The 22,790-nt window shown below is 36.3% G+C and overlaps 1 protein-coding gene across 18 annotated transcripts in view; it reads left to right on the top strand.

Moving 5' to 3' along the window:
- Positions 1 to 22,790, top strand: part of PDLIM5 (PDZ and LIM domain 5) — a 205,560-nt gene that overhangs the window by 125,205 nt on the left and 57,565 nt on the right. For 11 of the 18 annotated variants that reach the window (XM_032239580.1, XM_032239577.1, XM_032239576.1 and 8 more), the window contains 3 exons: positions 17,756 to 17,875; positions 19,873 to 20,016; positions 20,791 to 20,922. The exons of 5 other annotated variants lie outside the window; for them this stretch is intronic. In XM_032239580.1, coding sequence (XP_032095471.1) covers positions 17,756 to 17,875; positions 19,873 to 20,016; positions 20,791 to 20,922 — 396 coding nt within the window. The remainder of the gene's footprint in view (positions 1 to 17,755; positions 17,876 to 19,872; positions 20,017 to 20,790; positions 20,923 to 22,790) is intronic. 2 more of the 18 variants (XM_032239571.1, XM_032239572.1) reach the window with 2 other exon arrangements.

The following is a 22,790-nucleotide window of genomic DNA, read 5'->3' as shown; positions in this document are numbered from 1 at the left end:
CTTTTCTTTTCTTTTCTTTCCTTTCCTTTCCTTTCCTTTCCTTTCCTTTCCTTTCCTTTTCTTTTTTTTTTTTTTTTTGAGACGGAGTATTGCTCTATCACCCAGGCTGGGGTGCAATGGCACAATACTGGCTAACTGCAACTTTCACCTCCCAGGTTCAAGCACTTCTTCTGCCTCAGCCTCCTGAGTAGCTGGGATTACAGACATGCACCACCATGCCCAGCTAATTTTCATATTTTTTTAATGGAAAATACAGGGTTTCACAATGTTGGCCAGGCTGATCTTGAACTCCTGACCTCCAGTTATCCGCCTGCCTTGGCCTTCCAAAGTGCTGGGATTACAGGCGTGAGCCACTGCACCCGGCTTCAACATTTTTTTCTTACAGTGTTTTATCATTCAGAAGACTGTGTCTCACCATGGTCCAATGTATTTTTGCTACCTCAAAAATTACTTTTTTTTGTGGAAACAGAAGCATTCTTTGATGCATTTTTATGCTCTTTAGGAAAGCTCAGATATATAGACATCTTAGAGCTTGTTTAATAAAAATTGTGGTAGTAGGTCACAGAGTAGCAGTTCCTTCTTTTATTCAAAATTTTTCAAAAATATAGAATGAATTGCTTTTCCTTCCAGATATATAATTTTGTTATTATTGTGTTTCTGACATGTATTTAAAATCATATAAATCGTAAATATTTACTCATTGCTGGCATTCATTCTTTCAAATGAATAATTACTGAATATGTAAATGCCAGGCACTAATCAATGTGCTAGGGATACAGTAGTGAATAACAGATAAATGTATAAGCAAGATGATCTGAGCTAATTGTGTTACCAAGATAATAAGTTAACATAAAATAAATTTGGCTTAGTCAAGGAAGGATTACTTTAGATTATGTGGACCTCTGAGGAGAACGACCTTAGTGCCAGCAGCTGGGAGAGGAAAAGGAGTCAGTCATGTGATAATTTGAGGGTGGGGAGACATGTGGAAAGGAGCATGGCAAGAACACAGAACAGAAAGGTCAGTGTGACTGGAGTCCAGGCTCGGCAGGGAAGTGTGGGAGGGAAACAGAATTCCTGTGTACATGGACAAAACACTTATATGCTCATTACTATACATAGCATTTTAAATAGGAAACTATTATATCATATCTAATTGCTTCCAAATAGAATTAGAAAGTGAAGAAGCAGGGAGGTTAGTCAGGCTGCTAAATGAAGTGTGCTCACCTAGTTGGTGCCAGTCCTGATTATTAACAACTTAATATTTTTCCTGTTGAGACCCAATGAAGACCTAGAAAAGAGAAGCATAAATATATGTTGGTAACATGTATGTAGGGAACACAAACAGAATATCCTGTAGAGCATACATAAAGCCATACAGAAAATATGAAAACACTTTGATGTGTAAAACTTGACATATGCCCCTTCCACACTCTCGTGGAAGCCTGTCTTCCCCTCCTAAACTCCATCTCTCTCTATTCCCTTCCGCTCAGTGTGGAAGCTGCTTTCCTCTCCTGGATTCCATCTTTCTGGATTCTCTTACTCAGTGTGAGAGTTAGCTGTTTTCTTCTTTCTCCTTCTCCGGTTTCTCTCTCTGTCTCTAAATAAATCACTTTCTTTAAAAAAAAAAAGAAAAATTGACATATGATGCTCTTCATAATAGTGATGAATTCAATGATTTAGTCTTCTCTATAAAATCTTGGCTAGAATTATCTGGACTTTCCTTTTGTTTACCCCATTCCAGAAAATTCCTTAAACCAAATAAATATTTCCTTGCACATTCTTTCCAAAATAGGCATCATAGCATTTTTTTTTTCTTGGTTAGAAGTAGTAAGAAGCAGCAAGTGATAAATTCTGGGTTTTAGACTGAGCTTTGTGACTCACTGATTACTTTCTGACCCCCATTTCCACTTCTTTAAAATATGGAGCTAGAATCTGTGGTGGACACTGTGCTGCCCACTCAGATACCACTTTGTGGAAGACTTGATACCCTGCTGCTGAGAGTGTGGTGGGCAGACAGCCCTCATGTGCCAGCGCCTTCACAAATCATCTCAGCTGCAGACAGCCCCTCTTCAAGGCCCTAGGCTTGGTAGGGCTGCCCTCATTCAGTGAACAGATTGATTGGGAGGAGAGGGAAGTAAAAAACCTGGTCATTTCAGCCCTATTAAGCCCAACTTGGAGGGGACCATTCTAGCTCAGGAGCTGCTGTGGAGTCAGCTGAGGCTGTCCTAAGTCTTGTTTCGGCAACTCCACCTCTCCTGCCCACTCCTCCTTCCTTTCCTGTCCTTTCCCCTTCACAGTTGTTGATCCTAGAGACATTTATTAATAAGCATCCTGCATGCTAAGCTCTGCTTTCTGGAGAACCTGATCTGTAAAAGAATCATAATTTTTTAGATCCCAATTTAGACCTCAGTTGCACAGGGTCTCTTTTATACATCTTCTCATCATTTTATTTGTCTTGATCACTTCTCATCTTTTCTCCTTAAATCTTCAACCCAGATCAAAAACACAGCATTTAGAAGTCTTCAAAGTAAAAGATCAGTTAAGAGAAGCCTGAAAGGTATGTGGAAGTCAAAAGAAACATGCATATTCTTTTCTTTTCTTTTCTTTCTTTCTTTTCTTTTCTTTTCTTTTCTTTCTTTGTTTTCTCTCTTTCTTTCTTCTTTCCCTCAAGTAAAGGATGTTTATTTGTTGACTTCATCACAGGCAGCCTGAGAGTAATGAACAAGCAGATGTATTTAGAAATCAAATATAATCAGAGAGATGTGAATGAAGCAATGAAATGAGAAGCTTCAAAATGGGGAATTAGGATTTACCAAGTAAATGTAATCAACACTTAAAAACAGGAAAGCAGCACTTAAAATGTTATGATATCACATGTTGTAGTCTTCCATATATAGCATTTTGGAATCTTACATATTAGCCGTTTAATTCATCACTTAATAATTTTGTTTGAACACATCTGCTGTTTTCTTCACATCCTTTAAAGTTTATCTCTAGTTCTCTCCTGGGGTGATTCTGTTGCTGAGTAGCCTTTGGAAATGTGTAGGGTAATGTACAGATATTAAAATGAAGGAAGATGCTACTGGCAGCTAAAGATACTAAATGTCTTGTAACGCAGTGAAGAATCCTACAAACTGAAGAATCATCCAGCCCAGTATTCCAGATGTGTGCTACTGAGAATGACTGGATTGAGTGTAAATGTTCCCTTTTCCAAGATTTTATTTTTATTTTTATTTTTTTGAGACAGAATCTTTCTTTGTCACCCAGGCTAGAGAACAGTGGCACCATCATGGCTCACTGCCTGCCTCAGCCTCCCAAAGTCCTGGAATTGAAGATGTGAGCCACCACATCTGGCCTAGATTTTCTTAAACCTTCCCATAATCATGCATTCTCACCTACAGAGCACCCTCTCCACTGCCCCACCACGCAGTGGAAATAATCTTCTCACCTCTGAACTTAAATGCTATGTAATTTTTACCTTTCTTTTGGTACTTGCTTTTCTAGTTTGTCTTATGGATATGTCTACATGTCTTAAGTTTCTGATTAAAGTTTAGCTCTTTAAAGACAAGAGTCTTAGTGTAATGGTATAAATTGGAAGGAAAAGGCATTCTAATAGACATGGTATTTCTTCCTGGATGCAACTGTAGCTGTATAAGTAAAGGACTAGCTATTCAATGAAATGACTCTTCTTGAAGGTGGTTGTTAAGATGATCAAATTCATCTCTGGTAAACTACTTCTTCAATTAGAAATACACTGTTTGTCAGTCACCTTAGGCTGCCACAACAAGATACACAGACTGGTTGGTTGGGACAGTAGAAACTTTTTTTTTTTTTTTTTTTTTTTGAGATGGAGTCCTGCTCTGTCACCCAGGCTGGAATGCAATGGTGCAGTCTCGGCTCACTGCACCCTCTGACTTGCAGGTTTAAGCAATTCTCTCACCTCAGCCTCCCGAATAGCTGGGATTACAGGTAACTGCCACAATGCCCGGCTAATTTTTTTTTTGTATTTTTAGTAGAGATGGGATTTCTTCATGTTGGCCAGGCTGGTCTCAAACTCATGACTTCAGGTAATCCACCTGCCTCAGCCTCCCAAAGTGCTTACAGGCTTGAGCCATCATGCCTGGCCAACAGTAGAAACTTATCTCATAGTTCTGGAGACCATAAGTTCTAGGTCAAGGTGCCAGCAGCCTTGGTTTCTGTTGAGGCCTCTCCTCATGGTTATAGATGGCTACTCTCTCACTGTGTCTCCTCACGTGGCTTTTTTTTCTGTGGGAGCACAGAGAAAGAGTGAAAGCTCTGGGTTCTTTTCTTCTCGTGCAGACATCAGCTCTATTGGGTTAGGATCCCACCCTTATGACCTCTTTAACCTTAAAGGACCTATCTCCAAATGGTCATATTGGGAGTTAGGGCTTCCACATATGAATACTGGAGGAATACAGTTTGGTCCATAATATACACCAACTGTCTTTGTATACTAATCCTCATTTTGATAGATTATCATTTAAGAAACAGTTATTCTTAAGTAGAGTCACTGACTTGGACCCAATTTGGAAGTATTGTTGTCATCTCTCTTATGATGCTTTCTTTTTCCTTTTGGATGACAGGTACCTGTCTCCATGTTCTCTTTCCTCAACTAGAGTATAAGCTCTTTGAATACAAGAATTTTAGTATCCCCCACCATGTTTGGTACAAAGAGTTACTAATCATATATAATGGCATATTTTTCCAATTCTCTAATAGTTGAATTTTAGAGAAATTGTTTACAGCATGGCACACACAATCTCTAATGCAATATAAGTTCAACATAAATATCATGTTAGTAAAATAGCAAAACATTAATACCTGTGTTGAAAGTAAAGTGAAACCATAACTAAGTCACTTGAAAGGGGAATTGTACTTTGTTGGAGTAATCTAATTGCCAAAAGTTGACACTTTTATCTTGATATTTTGTTTGTTAATTAGTTGTAAAAGACTTTTTTTTTCATTAAGTGAACATTTGTTTTTTAATGTCTTCCTTTGTGTTTTTGGTGTGTTTCAACATGAAGAGCATGGTGATTCCCATGAGGAGAGAATAACAATTTTAGAAATAGGCATATGAGAGGCTTAGTGCTCTGAATAGAAATACTAATAGAGAAAATTTTTTTCATTAATAAGGAAATGTTTAAATATAAGAATCTAAGCTACAACATTGATTTAAAAGAGGCAAGAGCCATCTTATCAATAATATATTAATAATAGAAAGTTATTAATAATATGTGGCCTACCAGAATAGAGAATTATGGGAGATCATAGAAAATTTTATTTAAAGATAATTATGTTATACACACTTACTCATGTTTATGCTGAAAAATCATATTGTCAAAGTGTAATTTCAGTTGAATGTTTTTCTTGATCTCACCATGTTCTCATTTTCTACTATATTGTAATAGAAATATCAATCTATGCAGTTTAAAATTTTTAATGCTATATATGTACAAAGTAGCATTTTAATTTAGCAAAAGGATATCTAAAATAATGATCAAAACATATTTTTATCAGTCTTTGTCTCTCTTGCTTAAAGAATGATGGGTTCTGATTGTTCACATATTTATTATGTTTATATTAGTCTGTTCTCATACTGCTATAAGGAACTACCTGAGACTGGGTAATTTATGAAGAAAAGAGGTTTAATTGACTCACAGTTCTGCATACTTACAGGAATCATGGGTGGGAGGCCTCAAGAAACTTACAATCATGGTGGAAGGTGAAGGGGAAGCTGGTACATCTTCCCAGTGGTGGAGCAGGAGAGAGAGAGAGAGAAGGGGGTGGTGCCACACACTTTTAAACAACCAGAACTTGTGCAAACAAACTCACTGTCATGAGAACAGCATGGGAAAACCACCCCAGTGATGCAGTCATCTCCTGCCAGGTCCCTCTTTCAATACGTGGGGATTACAGTTTCACATGTGATTTGTGTGGAGACACAGAGCCAAACCATATCAATGGTTAAGAATTATATGGTATGATATGGCTTCCCCTATTGTTAAAGAATTCAAATGCTCATTAGGAGAGGAGTGACTGCTTCTCTCTTTAGTAAAAAAACAATTCAAAGTCAGGTTGCCAGTTACAATACACAAACTGAAACAGTTACATTGAGGGGAAACCATCTTCTTATAGGCTATCCTCCAGCACCAAATAATGTCCACATGATTTTTGTCTGAAGGCCATTAGAATGGGATTTTAGCACTGGAAGAATAAAGTTACTTCTTGAAGAGAAACCTATTGCTTTTGTATATTCATTGAAAATTTAGGAAGCATAAATTACATATTTCTAAACATACTGTTTTGTAAGTTTTTTTAAAAACTTTGCTTGTTGGTATTCACTGACCCACACAAAATAGATTAATGAAGAAACACAGTTTGCTGACCCATCCTATATCTTCATTATTGCTGTGTTTCACAAACATACTGGTCTCTTGTGACATATCCTTATTAAAACACGTTAGTTGAGTATATTACCTAAAGCTGCTATTCTTCGTAAGCTATGCAGAGAAAGCAGGAATTATTTCCTAGTCTGGTATTTGCGCATATTTTCATGATGTAAGAATTAGCAATTGGACTTGCCCCAAAATACAGAACACCAAGATACATTCCCACAAAATAATGTTTTCCAACCTGTAAAAAACACCATGGGTCAAAAAATGGGTATACGATCAAGTAGTTTTTGTCTCTTACAAAAGATAGAATATTTGTAATTGATCTTTTATTTTCTGCTGGTTGATTATACTGTTTATGCAAATATTGGTTTGCTAACTACAGTGTAAAGGTCGCCATCTATTGAACATAAGTAATTACTACACTTCAGTTTCTTGTGAGACTAACAAAAATTAATGAGGCTAGAAACATCATTCTTATGTATTTTCACACCCAAATTGTTTAATTATCTATCTGTTTAATATTGAAAATGCCTGTTTTTTAAAAACCAAATTAAACTTGCACTATTAGCACTTATAAAGATCTGTTATTTATAAAAGTCAGTGTTTGTAATATGCAAAATTGGCTTTCATAGTCCCAGAATATTCACCAAGTTCCTTAGAGGCAGAATTTTGTCAGACTAGTGACCATTCTCTTATAATGCTGTTTGGATAAGTTGTTTTCCATTTCACCTTTAGAGAAGGAAATTGCACATTAAAATTATTGTATTGAATTAAACCAGAAATTTTTTTTAAAAACTTACCTTTACTAAAACTCAGTATCAAAGAAGACTCCTGCACTTTAGTATTTTTTTTTTTTTGCTTCAAAAGAAATCACAACTTTAAAAGTTAATTAAAAGCATTGCTAACAGAGGGTCCTCAAAATCATGGAGAGTTTAATTTCTATCTTCTGCTGCTATTCTATTTTATGTATTTCAATCACATTGAAGGTTTCAGAAGTCCAAGTTTTTCTACTTTTATATTATGTGAAGGTTTGCTTATTAGAATGACATGATTTTATAAAAGAAAATCGAACCAATATATTACATAATATAGCATAAAGTATATGACAGATAAGGATATTTAGACATCTTCATTTTTCTTTTTTAGTCAAATTAAAGAACTCTATCTACAAATTGCATTTATCTTAAAATTAGTCTCACATGTTCATGTATTCTCTTTTGTGTTTCTCTGTTTTTGTATCTATTAAAGGGTATTGTTTGAATGCTACTCCTGTGTCCAACTCTGTAATAGGTGTTCATCTCACATATGCACCTAATTAATTACTCCCAAAGATTATAAATTTATATATTTGAAGAGAAGACTGTGTTAAAACTAAGGTGACAGCTGTTGCAGAATTTTCAAGTTAGTGATACACACTTATTTTGCCTCTTCACATACTTTATCCTCATATGCTAGTAATTCATAAGAAGCAAAAAATTGAGAATAAATTTCTGGAAAATTTTAATGGCTTCAGGTAGCTGTATGTATATCATTGGATAGACAATGGGTGAACTTGAAGCTTTAATACAGAGAAGCAACACTTAGACAAATTTGGTGGAATCAAGTTTAACCTTGGCTTACAGCAGTGGAATCACATACTTGATTGTTAAAATCAGCAAAGCTCTTAGCAGGGATGTTGAAGCAGTACCACATGTATGTTTAAAAAAATGTGCACGCATCAACAGTAAAACCAAAAATCCCTTATATTTGAAAAGTAAAACAATCAGATAGCATCCATTCAAGGGATAAGTAAAAAACAGAAGTGATGTTGTCAAGGGTGATTATGAAACTAATAAACGCTCTGTGTTAAAAGACATAGCAAATAAAAATAACTGAAACCCAGAGGTAAATACTGAAAAAGTTTTGGCTTATTTACATGTGGAGGGATTTGAAGCCACAGATAGAAAGTAATTCTAAATGGTTCTCATTAGGCTCTTTTTCTTAATGATTTACAGCCCAGTTTATTTAGAGATTTTACAGATGAGATTCGCTAAGTACTATCCGTGTTTGTTTCAAATCCTGGATGGGAAAGAGTGGTAAGAGGAAAATATAATACTGATTTTCAAAAGAAAAAAAATTAACTTCTAATCATAAACTAATTTGAACTTGAGGTCATCTGGAAACAAGTCTAGCAGGCATTCTGAGAAGCATGGTTAGTGAGCACTGAGAAGAGGGGGGCAGAATTTCCCAGACCCAGAATAAGTTCTCAAGAAACAGATCGCATCCATCTTAACACATTTTGGATAGATTGGGGGAGATGTTAATTTTAACAGTTTATCAAAGAAGGCCCTTAAAATTCCTTTGAATTTAACAATGAAATGAGGTCGATAAGTATTGTGTTTTTAAATGCATAAAAGGTTGAAGGAGTTTAAACAAAGAGTGTGGTTTAAAGGATTAATCAGTGACTTGGATGAGGATATCCACAACTTGCTGCCCATATTTGTGAGAACCGTGAAGCAGGGAGATATAGCATATGTGTTCAATAACTGATAAGGTTGGCAAAACTAAATATTAAAGAAGTGGGAATTTTAAAAGAAAATAAACCCTGTAAGAGTTAGTCATGTAATATGGCTCCTAAAATGATAAGCAGTAGTTCTGTGCTGCACTAGTAAATCCCACCTGGTGGCATGTGATGCTATTCCTTGACATTAATCTCTGACAATTACATGGATAATCCCAGTAAAATCAACTGAAGACTCACTGAGACAATTCAGCTGTCTTTGGGTGAGAAGCAGTTATATGAGTAGTTGATACTGGGCTGGTTATTTGACCTAAATCCAAGTGGGTCTTCTTCCCTAAACATTCTCCTTTAGTCTCAGGCCTCACTAATTAGCAGTGGCCCCTGCTCATGGTTAGCATATATTATATATATAATAAATACATCCAACAAATGTTTATGAGGTACTTAATTGTACTCATTTCTAGGAAAATGAAGGTGCTATTATGAACTTAGTCTAGTGGAGCAGACATACAATGAAAAAGGAAAGTAAAGATATAATATATTCTATAAAGTAATATAATGCAACATGATGAATATAATCAGGGCAAGGGAAGAGTAAGGTGATTAGACTCTACTTGGAGCAAAAGAAGATATTTGAACTCAAATGTGAGTACCCTGAAGGAGTCAGTCATGTGGAAATGGAGGAGATATCCTCTCCAGGCAGAAGGAACAGCAAATGCAAAGTCCCTGAGACAGGAATCAGTTTGGTGTGTTTAAGGAACTGAAAAAGAGCCATTATGAATGGAGCATAGTAAATAAGAGAGAGAATGATAAGAGATTACGTGAAGTTGTCAGGGGCCAGTTTATTGTCTTGTAGGTTGTGTTAAGGAGTTTAGATTGCTTTCCTAATTAAATGAGAGGCCCAATATAGGATGGTAGTCATGAGAATAACATCTGATGTATATTTTTAATGGATCACCCTGAATACTATGGAAAATTAATTGTAAGAGAGAAATAATGGAAGCAGGAGACTGTAAACGAGTATTCCCGTAGTTCAGGCAACCAATGTAGTGGCCATGGAGATGGAGAGCATTGGATGGGTTTGTATTCTAGAGGAAGAGCTGATAGGTGTATAGAAATATTGAGGTGGAGGGTAATGGAGAGTGGAAAATTGGCTAGTGAGTGTGTAGCCACTTGGCTATTGCTCTGCAATGCCAACAGGACACTCATACTGGAGCGTGAGGTACTGTGGTGGCCTTCTCAAGACATGTGTCCTCTCTAAGGATTCACTGTGGGTGGTTGTTCAATGGTACACGTTCAGACAGATTCTTTTATATTTTCAAACAGGTAACTTGACTCAACACTATTTATTAAATAATACATGACTTTTGCATCTTTATCCTGAATCTGAAAAATACCTTTATCATTTATAAATTTCTAATGTTAGCATTATGTCAAAACTATAAAATGGCAGATTTTTGTCCCATATATGAAGCTATTTCCAACTAGTATAAATCTCTGAAGTCATGGATTGGAATGAAGCAATGAAGAAACAGATGATGGAAAGTGAGAGGGCCTAAGGTTAGTGATAAGTGCCCTGCAGTTACTGAGGGAGTCAGGTTTTATCAGGGAATTGCTTCAAGGGCTTTTAAGTTACCATTACACCTTAAAATCTTCATATTATATTTGCATTTTGTATAGATATAATATATGCCCATTCTTTACCTGACTTTAGACCCTATAGAACATTTTCTATGTAGAGATAAAAAAATAGATAACTAAAGAATTTTAAAATCCATTATGGAGAACAGATGAGAAATGTATAAGAGTTAAGGCAGAGTTTGAAAGATGTGAGAAAATGGAAAATATGACCAAAGAGCAAACTCTTCCCTTAATACAAATGTCTTAGTTAGTTCAAGCTACTAGAACAAAAATATCGTGGACTGGGTGGCTTAAACCACAAAGTTATTTCTCATAGTTCTTGAGGCTGGAAAGTCAAGATCAGGGCACCTGTAGATTGTCTGGTGAGGGACTGCTTCTTGGTTCATAGGTGATGCCGTCTCGCTGTGTCCTCACATGGTAGGAGAAAGGGAACTCCCTGAGTTGTCTCTTATAAGGGACCCCATTCATGACTGCTCTCTGCTTGTGTGACCTAATCATCTCCCGAAGACCTCACCTCCTAATACCATCACATAGGGAGTTAGGATTTTGATATATAATTTGGGTTGGGTGGGGCACAAACGTTCACTCTATAGCAACAAATAATAAATTCCAATGCCTTCAGCATTTTGTTTCCCTATGTTTTCCTTGCTTCAGTAAGTGGGAAGCTCCTAGAAAAATGATTTCTTTGAGTTAGTCCTTCTTTGCTCTTACAAAAAATAAACCTCATTTTGGGTAATATTTTTTTCATGTTTGATAATTTACTTCATAGCATTTTAGCCTCTAAGATCCGGTCTTCCTTGCCTGCCACGTGCAAAGCAAAGATACCTCTACTTTGCTTATTTTTAAATGCTCAAGATGCCATTCATGTAATCAATGTAGAATTAGCAGGCTCAAGTAATATTTTTGGGCTGCTACAGAAACAAAGACTATTGAAAATCAACTAATAAATTTATAGTTTATGATTGAGAGTACCAGAAATTCCCACCTGAGATTTTGTTGATTTAATTTTGCAGAAGGGAGATCATAGTTACAAATGAGGAGACTCAATATCTATTGTCAGGAAGCCGGCAGAAGATACTTTTTTCATATGCCTAGCTGTTTCTTTGGCTAACATAAATAGCCTTGCTATGCCAGTGAACCCCAAAAGGACAGAATCTGGCTATGACTGATATATTCTAGTTTCTGCCTCACAGTATTATTGCATAAAAGTTTGCTTTGTGGAAGTATAATAACAAGGACAAGTTATTGCCATTTTCATCTTTTACCTTTTAATAAAATGTGTTTCAAGGTTTATGAATTTTTCCACTTATTGAAAACTCATCATGTGTGTATGTAATGTCACTCTCTTTGATCATTTTATCAGATTTAAATGCAGAAATAGGAAGCATTGAAAATTTTAATTGAAGATGCTATTTTTAATGCTGTAAAAGAAAATGTTTGCATTATTTTTAAGATTTTAAAGGTTCGCCTTTGTGACAGATTTCTTCTTAAATAGTTTGCATATAATTCCATCAAAATCTGGATAACCTAAATTAACATTTTGAAATTTTATTGCTGATAGAGAACTTTACCATCCTGCAGCCTGGTTTCTTTTTGAGATGGAGTTTCACTCTCTCATCCAGGCTGAAATCCAGTGGCAGGATCTCGGCCCACTGCAGCCTCTGCCTCCCAGGTTCAAGTGATTCTCCTGCCTCAGCCTCTCGAGTAGCTGGGATTACAGGTGCCCACCACCATGCCCGGCTAATTTATATAAATATATTTTTAGTAGTGACAGGGTTTTGCCATGCTGGCCAGACAGGTCTTGAACCCCTGACCTCAGGTGATCCACCCACCTTGGTCTCCCAGAGTCCTGGGATTACAGGCATAAGCCACCATGCCAGGCCCCTGCAGCCTGGTTTCTGTTCTCCTCATTCCACTGAAGTTATTCTAACCATGGGTGTCAGTATGGTAGCTCCAACATATACCAAAGTACTGACTTTTTAGCAAATCACCAAGAATAATTTTAGTTCCAGCGTTCTAAGATTGCTGGAAGGATTAAATATGTTGATACATATTAAGCGATGAAAAAAATTTGCTTTTATTATTAACAAATAATTTATGTGTAAGTTAAAAAATAAAGGGAAAGTAATAATATCATTAATGACCAAGAGCCTGAATTATGGAAGAACTTAATTTGTTCAAGACATTGGACAAGTAGTCTAATGTGACTGGAGTTTAGTGAATAAAGGGAAAATTGGTGTGGAAAGATACTTGAGAAGTTGATCATAACAGATCATTTAGGGATTTATAGAGCATGTTAAGCATTTTGGATATTATCCTAACTGCAGTAGGAATTCATTGCAAGGTTTTAATCACAAGAATGATTTGCTAAAATGTGTTTTGTTGCTTTTTCTTAAGGCACATGGGCTACACTATACCATGCCAGATAACACAGGGGCTGGATAGGCAGGATTTGGCAAGAGAAGGAGCAAGAGAGCAGTTAGTTCTTAAATCCCTAGTATAAGTTAGTGCTTATCATAGTCTAGATGAGAGAGGGTGGTTGCAGAGATAGGGGACAGATGGCTGGTGTAATGAGAAAACTTGGGACTGTAGTGCCCCCCACAACTCCTTGCAAACTATGAAGTTGCCAAGAGACCAAAGAACGACTTGGACAAGTCCAGCTTGCTGAGTAGGTGAATTTATTAGGACTTACATACAGGGCATTGCTGGACAGCAGCAGTATGGCTCCAAGAGATCCACACAACTCCCCATCTCTAGGCTGCTTTTAAGCTAATTTTCTGGCTCTTTGCCCCACACTCGCACGTGTGTGTGTGTGTGTGTGTGTGTGTGTGTGTGTGTGTGTCCAGGTCTGTGTGTACACGCGTGTGTGATGGGACTTTTTTCCTTGGTATATTCCCAGCCATGCTTCAGGATGTTTGGGTTCTCAGGGACACCGGTTCCTCAGCTAGGCACCATGGCCTTAGCTAACTGCCTGGCCCTCAAGGTTCAAGCATTGGACATAACACCCTTAAGTAACCTGGTGGGGGACACATCACACTGATGGGTTAAAAATACTAATTTGGAAGTAGAGTCATTGGGACATGGTGACAGATGATTTGAGATAGAAGGATGTTATAGGTATTAATAACTAAAGGGCAATTCAAAATATGGGCTGCTGCTCATAGGAGAGAGCTGGACTAGATATAAATTTGGACACTAGTATATAGGTGGTGTTAAAGCTACAGGAGAGAATAATGTCATTATACTAATGATAGCAGAGTACAGAGAAATAAAGCCTAGGACAGAGAACTCTCAGGAAGTGGAATAGCCAGTGAAATAATACTAAAAACAGGCAGTTGTATAGGATTGAGGCACAGATGATGGGAAAAGAGAAGCAGTAGTCAATTAAGCCAGATCCTAAGTAAAATGAGGAATGTGTACAAAAAGACAAACATTGCATGATTTCACTGATAGGAGGTATCTAAAGTAATCATCTTCAGGCTGGGTGTGGTGGCTCACTCCTGTAATCCCAGCAGTTTGGGATGCCGAGGCAGATGGATCACTGGAGGTCAGGAGTTCGAGATCAGCCTGGCTAACATGGTAAAACCCCGTCTCTACTAAATATACAAAATTAGCTGGGCACGGTGGCACATGACTGTAATCCCAGCTACTTGGGAGGCTGAGCCAGGAGAATCGCTTGAACCCGGGAGGCGGAGGTTGCAGTGAGCTGGGATCACGTCACTGCACTCCAGCCTGGACCACAGAGTGAGAATCTGTCTCCAAAAATAAAAGTAAAGTAGTCATCTTCATAGAAACAGTAGGATGGTGGTGGTTACCACGGGCTAGGGGGAGAGGGAAGGGTTAGTTGTTTAAAGGTTTTAGAGTTTCAAATTTGCAGGATGCACAATTTCTGTAGATCTCTTTCACAGTAATGTGAACATACATTACACTAATGACTGTGCACTTGAAAATGGTTAAGATAGTAAGTTTCATGTTATGTATTTTTAACCACGATTTTTAAAATGAGGAATGTAAATTGTCCATTGAGTTTAGCCACAAAAATTTCATCGGTGACCTTAGCAAGATATAGTTTCATAGAGTGCTGGGAGCTGGGGCCCAGCTGAGATGGTTGAAGACTGACAGTCAATGAGTATACTGTTATTTCAGTTTGGCTGTTAAGGGGAATAGGAAAATAGAAGGTAAAGATATAGTCGGTAGTTGTTTTTAAGAAAAACTACAGCATTTTAAAACAGGACTCAAAGCATCCAGTGGAGAAGGAGAGATGGATTAATTGAGGTCACTGAGATTAAGGAAGAAGGTGGCGCACACTGCATAAGAATGTTGCTATTGGGCAGTTGTCAGGACTAAGGGACAGAAAAAGAATTCTTCTTACTGGTCCTACAGGATGGTAAAGATGGTAAGTTAGTAGGTGGACAACTCACACCTGATTTGCCAGACAGATTACTCACAGGGTTCCACATTGAATAAGTACTGAGATTGTGCAGAGAAAGTCACAATGCACGAATCGCTCTGTGTTCATTTATCCTGAGAAAAGCAAGCCAAAAGGGAGAGACTTTATCTGGGAGAGAGAAAATCTTCATACCTCTCTCTGGTGAGAAATGAAAACTCACTTAAGCAGGACAATGCAGAAAATTTGGCTACTGCACACATGCTATTAATCAGAGCTTCTTCCAACCTAAAAGGAGTAAACATTAGGGAATGTCAGAATGAGAACAGATACTGATGTTTGTTCCATATTAAATGAGGTAGTTTAAGATTTTGTCTTAAGTCTAGTTTTTAGAGGTTGGCTAAGCAATGAAGAGATAATCAATATGTGTAACACAGGGGAAACCTCCCAAGGGCATTTGCTTGGAAACTTGGAGATTACCTTCAAAGATATTTCATAACTAACATGGAATTTATTCTCAAGTGACACTCAGATTTTTCCAGTCAACATATTTCATGGAGATGTTGGAAGACTTAGCTTCTTCCACTCACTCCCTTTTCTTTTTCTTTTTTTTTTTTTTTTTAAATCTGTCCTGTGGTAATATGTAGATATGTTAATAATTTATAACCATATTTTCTTTCTTCCTGAAATACTTGTAATTTTTCAATATTATAGAGGAGACTTTTTAAAGGTATTTTTGGAACACTAGTCATTTCTTTGTAGTTACCATGTGCCCCCTTAGGCAAAAATATCTATTTAATCAAAATTGTGACACAGTCTCTAGAAGGTACAAATATGTTTAAATATATAAATATTATGAATTAGTCATTTGGAAAAAATAAATTTCAAGCATTTACTTCACAAATATTTGTTGATAACCTTGTGGTAAGCACTTTGTTAGCGTACACTTCATGTATATCAGTAACTATTTCCATCAGGGAGCTTCTAGTCTACTGAGACTGGATTTAAACAAATGATGACACAATTGTATAAAAATAATAAATTCTGTGAGTTAAAAAGTACAGGCTGCTATGACAGCGCATGACACCAGGGCAGCCTAAGGTGGTTTGGGGAATCAGGAAGGCCCTCTGGGAGGAGGTGACATTTAAACTGAGGCCAGAAGGGTGCTTAGGAATTATCCCAGTGAAGGTGTGGTAGAGCAATGGTTGTAGAAAGTGAGGAGTAGGAGACTGTGCAGAGGCCAGGAAGTGGGAAGAAGCAGGACCTATTTCAAAAAGAGATGGAAGGCTCCAGTGGACTGGAGAAGCCAAAGAGAGAGGACCAGCTTCACGACATAACACTGAAGAACAGGTAGCCCAAGATCACTTAGAGCAGTGCTGGAAGGTCTAAGCAACAGACATTATCAAATTTGTGTTTTTCAGAGTTCAGCCTGGTAGCTCTGTGGAGAAGTTATTCTCTAGGACAGGAATCAGCAAATATTTTTCTGTAAAGGTCCAGATAGGAAATGTACTAGATTTTTCAGGTCATATGGTCTCTCACAATTAGTTCTCATATCGTGTGAAAGTAACCATAGACATATGGTTACTTATGAAGAATGAACCTGGCTATGTTCCAATAAAATTCCAATAAAACATTATTTATGAATGCTGAAATTTGAATTTTATATAATTTTTGTGTGTCTTGAAATTTTATTATATTGATTTTCTTAACCATTAATTATTTAAAAATATGAAAACTGCTCTTAGCTCATAGGCCACAGAAAGGCAGGCAGGGCCTGAATTTGGCCAGCAGGCCATGGTTTGCTGACCCATGTTATGGTTCTTGTATTTCTTATTCTCTTAAATTTTCTGCTCTACCTCTTAAATGATGTTTTAGTTCTATCATTACATTTTTCTTTAATTGTCTACATTTTTTCAACACTCTGGTAAAGGTATGACTAATGTGAAATAAGAAACAGGAATATAACCTCTCCTTTTCTATTTTTTTATTCATTTTTTAATCCATTTATACAACATGACTGACCATTCTATTTTTTTTTTATCTACAGACTTTAAAAAAAAATCTCTATTTTGTATTTTTCCTGTTTTTCTTCCCAAAGTTTTATACTTAGTGCTTTCTGGTTTTGAACTTGACACTGAGGTTTTCAATTTTTCTTTACCTGGTAGTAGTTCTAAAATTTAATTCTGGCATTCTAAATCAAAAATAGTACAGATAGCAGAAAAACAAAGCCCTAAAATTGCATGCAACCATCTGTTGTAAAAGTAGATAAAATAGCTTGTTTACATCAAGATAAACAACATCCATATAATTTCAGATCTACAACACAGCATTCTGACTTGAAATTTTTGGTTGGTTGCTTTATAGGGCACTTTATGGGCAGCTGCTTTACAATATGCGGGAAAGCGTTATATAGTGGGAATAATACAGACAGACCTGGTCCAAATTCCACCTAACCCATACTAGATGTATGGTATTTGGCAACTTAATTAACTTCTTGGAGCTTAAGTTTTTTTAAAGCATTCAAAATACATAGTCAGTGAATGGGAATTTCCACCTTCTTGTAAGCATAATATTTTATTACTTAGAAGTAGCCATGCTAAAGGATTTGGGGGGGAAACAGCCCATATTTTGTGGTGGTGGGGGTGTTGGTTTTTGTTTTAACCATTTGTAGATGTGAAGCAAAAAAAAAAAGACCTAGTGTTCCCCAAATTGAACTAATATAGATTTAAAGGTTGGTATAGATGATAAATGTCTTTTGTGCTTTTTATTAATATTTCCTTTGCCTTATATATTTTACTTCTGAAAACTTAGGTTTGACAGTTCTCTGGAAGACGTACCTAAGAGTGGACTGCACCCACCTGCAACTCCTCAGGTGTTAACTATTAGTAGCCAAGTGGCCACACTTTCTAAAGTAGCAACTACTTATTCTAGGTAGACTTTTCCTTCTTGGTGTTTTTAAATGTCAAAACTGGCAGTGAATTTAAACATACTAAACTGTTTGAAAAAGAAAAGGTGATTGTTGATTACAGAACTGACATGATTAACATAGACAAGAAAGCTTGGCACTCAGCCTCAAAACACCACTTCTCACCGCTTTTATATTTATATTTATATTTTTGTTTAGTTTTAACTTCTAATATAGAATCAAGAAATCTCTTTTATTTATTCACTTTGTGATTTGGAAAATTAACTTGCTGGATTTGTCATGAGTCTCTTTTTCTGAATTAGAGCATTTCTCTCAAAGACAGGTTGAGGTCATATACAATAGTTATCAAATGCCCAGACATATTCTAAAGATAGTCAGATAAGTAACTGCTTATGAGATATTACTAGATTCTGGTGATAGTAAATCCTTTTCTATTATTTGTGATGCAATATGATGAAAAATTCATTACCATTTCCTTTTCTTCCTGGTGAAGAATAAATTAGCTGATTTATTTTTAAGTGATTTTTTTAATAGACTTAAGTTTCCAGTTCTTATTATTCACCATTACTTCTCTAAAGAGTAACCATTGTCTCAAAGATGCAGAGTAATTCAGAAACTCAAAAGTTGAATCATGTGGTAACTTTATTCTTCTCTTTGACATTCATGTTACCTACCCTGCCCTGCCAATGATAGCATCTTTCTTTTCTCTTTCCAGAACCTGATGTTTTCTTTTCTAACCATTCACAACAGTTGTTAAAACTTAGCCATACAGTTTAATTTAATGGATAGACCTGGATAGATTAAAAAAAAAATTTACTTAATTCTGTATAATTTTGAAAAAACAGCTTACCACTGTTCCTTAATTTTTTTTTCTAATGGTTTTTGTAAAGTTATAGCCTATGGAACTTGGAAGAATGACTTATTAAATTCTTCTGACAGGAAAAAGAGACTTATGTCCACCCTCACAATTTCAGATATCTAACTTCTCATTAACTGGGGCTTGAGTTTGCCACATCATTGCTTTGCATCGGCGGTGGCCATTGTCACAAACTTCTGAAAAAGTGGTCATGTTAATGCTCATTGATAACTTGCACCCATAAATGAAGCAGAGAGATGACAAGTTTCACACTACGCAGTTTAGATGCTCTTTTTATTTTACTTAATAATCAATTTGAAAATCATTATAGTCTTAATGATAGTATGTTCATTCCTGTCCAGGCATTTAATCTTTTCTAAAAGGCCAAAAGAAAATTATTATTTTAAATAATAAATACTTATTACTTAGTTCTGAAGAAAAAATGTTATACCTGCATTTGAAAATCCTTACAGAACTAACTGAAAGTAGAAATACGGAACTCAGCAGAAAAGGTGATGTTTTTGTCATATTCACTGTAACATCTGTTTATTTTTGCAAAGGTACTTTCTGTCCTTAAATAGCTTTACTCTCAATATTTTAAACAATTATCTCTTTTCATGTTAATATATATTGCTGCTTCTCAATAGGCAGTCAGTTGTACGTGCTTCTCCTGAAAACATAAGTCTTATTAAAATGTCACACTGTCAGTGTATATCATCTCTAAGGTAAAGCTCGTTAGAGGCTTTTTGAAAAAAAAAAAGATACAAAGTTTTCTTTTTTTCTATGCTTATAGAAATTCAGATTTCATGTTTAGATTTATTTTCTACTAAGTTGTTGGCAAGTCAGTCTTCAAATGTGTGGTACAAGGTAATTTTAAATAGGAATAGAGTCAGTGAACTTAAATGCATTCAACAGTATTTGTATGTCAAAATCTGCTTTTTGGAGGACTATACACCAGCTTTTATCTTCTGAGAGAAACCATAGCAACAGTAACTAAATGGCCTGAACTCCTATTACACTTCTTATACTTCACACCTTTACGATGCCTGGATATTAATATGGAATGATTGCTCTCTTATATTTGTTACGCTACCCTTTCTTACTTTCCTTTTTGTTCCTCTCCTGTTTTTCTTTCCCTCTTGTCAGTTTAAGCTGCTTCACAGGAAATGTGGAAGATTCTTTTGAAGGTTTTCGAAACTTTTCTACCTTCTCTTCTCCTGCTAGATATAGTGCTGCAGCTCTGAGCAGGGCAGCTGCTACTGTGTCCGCTGTTATTGCTGCAAAAACCAGGTAGAACTACATGTGCAGCATCTGTCTGATGTGATCCCAGTACTCTTCACTGTCTTACAAGTCACCTCATAGAAAACATACCCATTTGAAGCAATCATAGTTCTATTGTGAGCTCTTAATTGTGTAGTGGATATTTTATCTAGATTGTGGATAAATGTCACAGTATTCGTTACTGATTTTTTTTCTTAAAAATCACCTTTTAGTCTCTCCCCATTGCTGCCGTTTATGTATGATATTTCTCAGTTGTGTGGATTATTACATGTTATGTGCTAATTGGCACTTGGGTTTTTACAATTTTCAGGTTTTATATTTGAAACAATAAAGTATTAATGAGTATTTTAAGTTTCTATTGATTTTATCTTCTCCCACAACCTTTAAAGGGTGATCTGAAGACCACTCTCTGAAATAGCCCTTTTGCCCTAAAAGAAATAAAATTGCTTCCTTTTCCAAAAAGAATAAAATGTTTTCTTTTCATGATTTGGGGCTTTTAGATAATTTCTGTAGTCGTTAGAGCTTCAAATGCTTTCTAACTGATGGCTTTGACCATTTTGGTGAAAATCTAATCGATGTTATATTAATGAGTAAAGCGATAGAATAAACCCTTGGTGCTTCTTTTTACCTTCTTTAATCCTCCTTTGCTGCTTTGTGCTTCCCCTCCCACTTCTTTCTCCCCCAGCCCTCCCTCTCTCAAAGGAAATGTTCAGACCTTAAAAACGACTATCTGCTATTGGTAGTGCGAATTTTGACTTAAAACTCTTTCTAAATGCTTACCAGGCTCTACACTCCTGAAAGATACCACTCAATCCTGGATGCACTTTGCATCAGCCCTGTCTCCAAGCCTTTAGCTTTTTCCTATCTGCAGTCCTCAAGGAAATCGACTGGCTCTATCCATGTTAAGAAAACAAGGTACTGTGGGAGCAGATATGGCAAGTGTGGTTTGCTGTTAAGGAGATTGCTTTCCCTCTCACTTCACCACTGTATTAACAGGCCAGGTGAGAACATCTTAGAGCTCTAGGGATTTGTGCCCAATTTTGAATTAACTGTAATTTCAATGCCATGCTAATGCACAAGCACAGTATTATGTCCTATTAACTCACCTTTTAACCTTTTGTGACATCTTTCATTAGCATACTTGATGTTCTGTGTGAAATTTTGAGTAATTGTACAATTATTTAAATTGCAGTAGAATTTTTGTCTTTTATTGCATGGATATAGCTATATTAGAATACACAAATGTTTGGTAAGATATACCTTTTGGAAAAATGAAAAAGAATTATCAATTTTGATTGGCTATATATTATAGTCCTTAAATATGAAGGTTTTGCTTGGAAAAGCAACTTAATTTTCACTATATTTGAGAAATGCTAAACACAAACATAGATTTTTCTCCTAAGCTTAATGGTGAAACCAGAAATTTTTAGGCATAATATAAAAAATAAAAATATCACAGGTGTTTACTAAACATAAAATCTCAAGGAAATAACTGTATACAATGATTTTTGACAGAACATAAAATCAGTGGCAAAGTGTACAACATAGTGAAAACGTGATATAACTAGGCTGTCTATTGATTAGATGTTTGTGTCTTAACCACTGTTATAGAGATTTTTCAATATATTTACCTATTATTCTGGGTAATTTTTAAGGGAGGTATTTAAACAAGGGGGAAAGATCATAGTACATTTTTCTCTAACAAAAGACAATATCTGAAATTATTTTATATTATATATTTGCACAATTGTGAGTGTTCAGTGAGCAGAAGTCTTTCATTGTCAGGGATGAGATTGTACGGAGGCAGGTTATTGACCATGCTTAGAGTACACTTTGAGTACTTGAGTACACTTAGACAATACTTAAAAAAATTTTTTTTTAATTTTTATTATTTATTTATTTATTATACTTGAAGTTCTGGGGTACATGTGCAGAACGTACGTGTTTGTTGCATAGTTATACATGTGCCATGGTGGTTTGCTGCATCCATCACCCCATCGTCTACATGAGGTATTTCTCCTAATGCTATCCCTCCCGTAGCTCCCCACCCCTCCGACAGGCTCCGGTGAGTGATTTTCTCCTCCCAGTGTCCATGTGTTCTCATTGTTCAACTCCAACTTATGAGTGAGAACATGCAGTATTTGGTTTTCTGTTGTTGTGTTGGTTTAGTGAGAAAGATGGCTTCCAGTTTCACCCATGTCCCTGCAAAGGACATGAACTCATCCTTTTTTATGGCCGTATATAATTCCATGGTGTATATGTGCCACATTTTCTTTATCCAGTCTGTCATTGATGGGCATTTGGGTTGGTTCCAAGTCTTTGCTGTTGTGAACAGTGCCACATATATGGGCATGTGTCTTTATAATAGAATGATTTATGCTCCTTTGGGTATATACCCAGTAATGGGATTGCTGAGACCACACTTTTCAAACTGGTGACAACTATAGATCCTCTCTCCAGAAAAGTGCCTATGTGCATATACATGCAACAGTGTGCATGCATTTATGGACTGACTGTGCTATCTACGGCCTCACTTCTAGAGCAAGTATTAGTAGTCATCACCATTGCTTTTTATTAGCAGCAATAGGACTTAGACAAAATATAGTTTGATACTGAGGGAGGGAAATGGTTCCTAAAAAGATAGGCTAGTTGGCATTCTAGAAAGCTGGAATATGGGGTTTCTTGAGGAGACCCTTGCTAACTTACTGAGAGGGGTACCCAAAAGACCAGATACATTTTACCTTGTGTGATAGTAATCATAAAATGTGTCAGAGATGTTTTGT

This window comes from Sapajus apella, unplaced genomic scaffold (genome assembly GCF_009761245.1).
Source record: "Sapajus apella isolate SASKATOON/1434 unplaced genomic scaffold, GSC_monkey_1.0 scaffold45, whole genome shotgun sequence".
Taxonomy (NCBI): domain Eukaryota; kingdom Metazoa; phylum Chordata; class Mammalia; order Primates; family Cebidae; genus Sapajus; species Sapajus apella.
The sequence above is the reverse complement of the archived record's forward strand: the minus strand, read 5'-3'. Positions and strand labels throughout refer to the sequence as shown.